General features: G+C 36.9%; 2 protein-coding genes across 3 annotated transcripts; one reads left to right on the forward strand and one right to left on the reverse strand.

Moving 5' to 3' along the window:
- The first annotated feature begins 637 nt into the window (after window positions 1–637).
- LOC145043848 (uncharacterized) lies at window positions 638–3,872 on the forward strand. 2 transcript variants are annotated; one of them, XM_078992614.1, is made up of 3 exons: window positions 638–944; window positions 1,447–2,018; window positions 2,870–3,872. In XM_078992614.1, exons 2-3 carry the CDS (start codon window positions 1,452–1,454, stop codon window positions 3,719–3,721), a joined length of 1,419 nt encoding a protein of 472 aa, XP_078848740.1. In that variant the 5' UTR covers window positions 638–944; window positions 1,447–1,451; the 3' UTR covers window positions 3,722–3,872. The 2 variants fall into 2 exon arrangements, with proteins under 2 accessions (XP_078848740.1, XP_078848741.1); XM_078992615.1 differs by having other exon boundaries at window positions 1,516–2,018.
- Window positions 3,873–3,991: 119 nt separating this feature from the next.
- On the reverse strand, window positions 3,992–6,405 carry LOC145043849 (Phototropic-responsive NPH3 family protein). Its single transcript, XM_078992616.1, has 4 exons — window positions 6,121–6,405; window positions 5,946–6,015; window positions 4,816–5,337; window positions 3,992–4,743 (listed from the first exon to the last, which is right to left on the reverse strand). Exons 1-4 carry the CDS (start codon window positions 6,297–6,299, stop codon window positions 4,102–4,104), a joined length of 1,413 nt encoding a protein of 470 aa, XP_078848742.1. The 5' UTR covers window positions 6,300–6,405; the 3' UTR covers window positions 3,992–4,101.
- Window positions 6,406–6,606: the final 201 nt, after the last annotated feature.

Below are 6,606 nucleotides of genomic sequence, written 5' to 3' on the forward strand. Positions count from 1 at the left end.
ATGTTATTTTGTTTGGGGTTACCCGACTCATATTCACTCATGCCAAAGATTATGTTTTGATGTAGTAGTATTCTCCTCAATTTGAGTTATAGATATTCAAAAGTTAAGAACTTAAAAACCAATGAAATAGAACATTATCTACAAAATTGATTTTTTTTTTCAATAGCTCATAAGTTACAAAACCTATTTTCGTTGCATAAATTAAAAACTACTTAAGTTGGTTGCAATACCTAATCATAGGTATTTCTTCATTATAAATTACTTTTTATCTAGTTTATTGCTAGTTTAATAAAAAAAATATACATATAATCTATAATAAGCTTATTTATTCTATAAATTTATATAAACAATGCCCATTATTAACCCAAAATTAATCATCAAAATTTAAAATCACGATAACCTCAAACATGTCGAAACACTCCTAAATCAAAATTATTATTATTATTATTATTATTATTATTATTATTATTATTTTGGAAAAAAATACATTGATCTGTTTTATTTTATTTTTTATTTATAGAATTATGGTAATTTACTGATGTAAAACAGGTCCACCTGGCGTAGAAATGGAGCGGTGTTGCTGATGCGAGTAATATTATACGTAATAATTCAACAGAGCCAACTAGTCGTTGAATTTATCATCTTCTACAGCACACATAAAAGCAAAGATTCATCATTCACACAAACATATGTTCGAAGACAACCATAGAGAGAGAGAGAGAGAGAGAGAGAGAGAGAGAGAGAGAGAGAGAGAGAGAGAGAAACAGATTCAGCAAATTTTGGTCTCAAGTCACAATCACCACCGATTAACATCACCTCCAGATCCAAAGTTTGGTCTCAACAAACCAACTTTCAAGTTTCAGAAGAGTATTTCCACGATTGAGCTCAGATTGCTTCATCTTCATGGTAGATATTGACTAACTTATTGTTATTAATGATTCCAGGTAAACATTCTTCAAGTATGGAACATAATTCATCTACTTTATCTCCTTTTTATCGATTGTCTTTGGTTTTTAACTTTTTACGGTTTGTTCGACTTGATTTATACCGAATTAGGTTTTTGGTTGTTCAGTAGTGGTTTAGCTTTGATATAGTTCCTAATTTGGTAGTTCGATTCGTGCTTCTTACTTAGTTCTAACTATGAATCAAATGTAAAGCTTAGTATGTGATAATTAAGAAAGTTTGGGATCCTAGATTCAAGATTATACGATTTCAAACTGAATTTCGCTTCAATTCCAAGCTGTTCGACTTGTGTTCCCAAATTTAAGATTAGGGTTTTTACTTTGTCAAGATTCCACCTTTTGAATCATAGTTTTTCTCTACAATCTATTACCAAAAGAGGGAAAAAAAACCAAATCTTTCCTTGATCTTACAACAATCCATCATCCCAAACAAGAAAAATCTTGTGTTAGGTTGCGTTTTCTTAACTGAAGCATTATTTTGAAGGTTAAATGGAGAACAAAATGAGGATGAGGAACAAATACAGGAAACCAACCACTTTACATTGCTATGCAGGAAGCAGATATAGCAAGTTATCAATTGTGGTATGCAGCCTCATAGGATGCCTTATTATGTTCCACTTCTACTTCTTGAATCAAAGTCAACAAAGTCAAACTGGAGTTCCACAAATGCAAACAAATTATCATCCATTATATCGTGAACTCATAGAAGTTGAAGATGACACCATTAAAATCCCACCACCAAGGAAAAGATCACCACGTGCTATAAAACGAAAACCTAAAAGGCCAACCACTTTGATTGAGGAGTTTCTTGATGAATCTTCTCAACTTAGATACTTATTCTTTCCTGGTGTAAAAACAGCCATTGATCCGATGAAAGATGGTGGAAATGAGAGTTTTTATTATCATCCTGGAAGGATTTGGTTGGATACTGATGGGAATCCTATTCAAGCTCATGGAGGTGGGATTCTTTATGATGATAGATCATCAATGTACTATTGGTATGGTGAATATAAAGATGGGCCCACTTATCATGCTCACAAAAAGGCTGCAGCCCGGGTTAGTATTGTAAAATTTGTCGATTCTTTTATCTATTTGTCTTTTTGAGGTGGGATTAAAGATTTAGAGAGACTTAGACAAGCTGAAATGTTATCTATGTGTAAGGGTAAAATTGTCATTTAGGTGCTGTTTGTTTTCTCTAAAAAACCACTTAGACCACTTATTGCTGCGTCGAACAACACTTGGCCCTTCACAGCTGTTTGTTTTTTAAAAGACTTCTGACTTAATGACTGTTGTGCGTGTGCTGCGTGACGCAACAGTATACCAATTGCTTGAAACCTCTTCACACCTTACTTTAACTTACTGCATCAGTCTGCAGAAGTTAAAAAACAAATGGACTTTTTATTAAATGTTGCAGCCGTTTGGTCCACATCTTCTGCTACAGAGTGTTGCAGAGGTGGTTCGCAGACTTGAGATATTTTCGCTTCGAAAAAACAAACAGCACCTCATTCAGACGGTTTATTCTTATGCATAAGGGGTTAAGCCAGAAAACTTAGCTTAATGTATTAAGACTCTACCCCTTTTACCTATTTGCCTTTCGACTTTTTCCTCTCAATTTCTCTAATGTTAAAATTGATTAATTTTGTTGAAATTGACGAATATTAAGAAATTTGTTTGCGTAAAATTGTCATTTGGTCTCATTTAGACGGTTTCTTCCGTTTAGAAAAGAAACAAACCTTATGCAAACGTGACCTACTTTGATGTTGTAGTTCATAGTTCCATTCCCATCAATTTGATTCCAAGTTTTCGTTTATTAGCATATCAATCTATTATTATCTAATAATTACTTTTATTAATTAATTTATAAATATACTAATATTCTAACAATACAAGTTCAATTTTGATTGTAGGTTGACATCATAGGAGTAGGTTGCTATTCTTCGAAAGATCTCTGGAAATGGAAAAACGAGGGAATCGTTCTACCCGCCGAACAAACCGACGAAACTCACGATCTCCACATTTCCAATGTTTTAGAACGCCCAAAAGTAATCTACAACCAAAACACAAACAAATACATAATGTGGATGCACATCGACGACAGCAACTACACCAAAGCCGCAGTCGGAATCGCCGTTTCCGATTCCCCCACCGGTCCCTTCACCTACATCAAATCCACCCGACCGCACGATTCCGATTCCCGCGACATGACAATCTTCAAAGACGATGATAACACCGCGTATCTAATATATTCTTCTGATGACAACTCCGAGCTGCACATCGGGCCCCTCACAGAGGACTACCTCGATGTGACATCCGTCGTCAGACGGGTGCTGGTGGGCCAGCACCGCGAAGCGCCAGCCCTTTTCAAACACGAAGGGACCTATTACATGGTCACTTCGGGTTGTACGGGCTGGGCTCCAAATGAGGCGCTGGCCCACGCTGCTGAGAATATTATGGGGCCGTGGGAAACTATGGGGAACCCGTGTGTTGGGGGTAATAAGGTCTTTCGACTTACGACTTTTTTTGCGCAAAGTACGTTTGTGTTTCCGTTACGTGGGTTTCCGGGTGTTTTTGTGTTTATGGCGGATAGATGGAATCCGGCGGATTTGAGGGATTCAAGATACGTGTGGCTGCCTTTGTTGGTTGGTGGACCGGTTGATAGACCGCTTGATTATTCGTTTGGGTTCCCGTTGTGGCCACGGGTTTCCATTTATTGGCATAAGAGATGGAGACTTCCGTATAAATTGAGTGTGAAAAAATGATTTTTTTTTTTTTTTTTTTTTTTTTTTTTTTAAATTTACGGGTATACGGAGTGTTTGTACATTATATATATACTGGTGGTAGTATGTATTGTTGTGTATGAGCGTGTGTAATTAGAGAAATAATGATGAGCATGTTAGATTATGGGAACAAGGTATTTGTTAGTGAGTCTAGTTTAACAGAAGCAATTTATATGACAAAACCACAAAATCATATGAACATGATAGATGACACGTAAGGTATGTTATGTGTGAATATATGCATCGCCCATGTTTGGAACATAAAATCTTAGTATATTATTTTAGCCGATAACTCATTATTAAATTAAATATAAGGTAAAACTGACAGTTAAGTCTACGGTTGCCAAAAATACATTTAACCACTAATTATCCTTTTTAATTTCATTCCGAGTCCGACCCAAACCCGATTTCCGGAATGCGCTCTTTAACCCATTCATTACACGCTTTCCGAAACGCCTGGGACTCCCTTGATCACTCGAATGATCCGACCCATTTTCCATATCCACAGCCTGAAAACTACCCGAAGAAACCGACCCTCTTTGCCCTCTCTCTACCCTCCTCTCAGTCTCGGAGCTAAACCGGAAACTCTCGGACTTAACCCGATCCGTAATATGACCCGTATCCGATTTGTTCAGGATCTTCCTCATCCCATTAAGCTCTTCTTCCAAGCTTTGAATACGGGTGCTCGTGTAGTCCATGGTGGCTTTCAGTTGCGCAACTTGGCGTCGCGCGGCGTCGCGTTGGAGTATGGCGCCGAGTGTGACGGTGGTGGCGCCGGCGGCCGGTTCTTTTATAGGGTGGTTTTGGTTTTTGAGAGTTTTGGCGGCGGAGAAAACGGAACGACGAGTGTTTAGTTGCTCGATAAACATAGCTTGAACCACGAATCTTAATGGCATTCTAGGGTTTTGAACTGCGTGCATCAGGATTTGAGAAGATAGATTTGAACAGTCGATGTAATTACAGATCTTGCTTCCTTCTTCCTCCGTCATCTTCCCGCCTTCTTCCTGAATTCAAAATTGTTACAGAGATCGAAAGATGAAATCTATTTGACTATGTCAATTAATAGATAATATCACCTTGAAATAGAAGTCGATGATTCTATAAAGAAGATCATGACTACCGGCGACCTTCTGGTGCAAAGCCCCGACGACTAACCGGAACTCTTCACCGGACAACTCCTGAACGCCATCAAACCAATTAAAAACATCACCGTCGCCGACTTCTCGATTTATCCTCAAAGCCTCTATACACTTGCTTAAAAGCCCTGTTCTCGTCTCTACCTCCGGCAAAAGTTCAATGCATGACTTTAACACCACCGTCGCGTAATCACGATCACCGGCCACTGCCCGGTGAAAGTACGCCTCCGTCTTCCGCCGGAGATTCTCAACGTTGTCTGAATCATCAGTCATTTCGAGCAAGTCGGAGGCAAGTAAAAGAGAAGCGAGGTTGAACGGCGTAAGGAAGAGGTTGCCACCGTAGCAGTAGTCGACGACGAGAGTAAATGTGTGAGGCGTTATCTTTAACGCCGGCGAAAGAGACACTTCTGAGGACTCCGTTAATTGCCGTTTCAGATATCTACTGCATTGCGTCAGAGGATCCTATGTGTAACATAAAAATTACAAATAATTATTCATAAATGAGATCATTATTGCATTAAATGTTAATGTTACAAAATTTATTACATTCTTATACTCCAAAACATGGAATGAAAAATAATTAAATATCAAATATATTATTAGCATCAAAGCACAAATAATTATTTTATGAATTTAGTCTGGTATATATAAAATGAGTATTGATATTTTATATCAACTTTTTGTGCAGGCTAATAAATGTAAAAGAATGTATTAGTTGTTTATTAATTAAAGGTATTAAATACCTTGTATAAGAATGGCAAAAAGAGTGTGATCTCAATGTGTAATCCATACGTTATCTTTTCAGAATAAGTTTATTGGTTCTTTTTCATACTATAACATCATTAATTGAAATTTTGAAATAAACAATTGATATAAGTACATAAAAATATATTGTTATATAACATTTGAAACAAACAATTGATATGAGTACATATAGTATTTATTTAGGCCAATATTTGTACATAATATTTCTAATCATACATAACAATTGTTATGTTTTATATAGTTATAGAGTGAAATATATCACTAAAATATTTTAGTTGCATATAAATCACTCCCTATTAATTTACCTTGTGTAAGTGAAAAGTTGACCCTTGAACATGTACAATCACATTGGGTTCAACTCCATTATTGAAGGACCTAAAGCATAAGAATAAATAATAATGAAAAGAAAAACATTAATTAATGATATTGAATTATGAAGTAAAAGAGAAAAAGTATAAGATGGAGGATGAGATGACTTACCAAAGTTTAACTCGGGAACGGAGAGAGGTGGTGGAAGGGGAGGAGGTAGGTGGAGGAGAGGAGGGAGAAGGGGTGGTTGTGGAGGAGGAGGAGGAGGAGTCGCCGGAATCTTCCTCGTAGATGGTTTCCACCACCTTGAGATTTGGCCAGCCCTCCAAATCAGCCACCGCGGATTCCATCGTTGTAAATCCTCCGTACGTGTTTGTAGAGAGAATATATAGACAGTTACCAAAAAAATAAAAATAAAAAAAGGTTTTAATTGGTTTTGATTGTTGGGGTGTTTTGGGGGGAATTGATAAGCCATATACTGCTGCTTAGGCGCATTCATGACGTTGCATGTGATGAGCCTTAAATGCTCCTTACACCTGCCTAAGGTACCATTTTGCCATTTTCTTAAGTTTTTATTTTTTGAATTTTGATTAGTAATTTGGGCGGTATATCATTTTATTTCTTCTTCCAATCGAGAATAACGACTCATAAAGGTGT

The sequence above is a fragment of the Lactuca saligna genome, chromosome 4 (assembly GCF_052625555.1).
Source record: "Lactuca saligna cultivar CGN05327 chromosome 4, ASM5262555v1, whole genome shotgun sequence".
Lineage (NCBI taxonomy): Eukaryota > Viridiplantae > Streptophyta > Magnoliopsida > Asterales > Asteraceae > Lactuca > Lactuca saligna.

Bases quoted from the DNA above. Each gene is read 5' to 3' on its own strand.
- LOC145043848 (XM_078992614.1), top strand. From the start codon at position 1,452: ATGGAGAACAAAATGAGGATGAGGAACAAATACAGGAAACCAACCACT. The intron at 2,019-2,869 runs GTTAGTATTGTA...TTTTGATTGTAG, and splicing joins ACAAAAAGGCTGCAGCCCGG to GTTGACATCATAGGAGTAGG.
- LOC145043849 (XM_078992616.1), bottom strand. From the start codon at position 6,299: ATGGAATCCGCGGTGGCTGATTTGGAGGGCTGGCCAAATCTCAAGGTG. The intron at 6,016-6,120 runs GTAAGTCATCTC...CTTATGCTTTAG, and splicing joins CGTTCCCGAGTTAAACTTTG to GTCCTTCAATAATGGAGTTG. The intron at 4,744-4,815 runs GTGATATTATCT...TTTTGAATTCAG, and splicing joins TCATCGACTTCTATTTCAAG to GAAGAAGGCGGGAAGATGAC.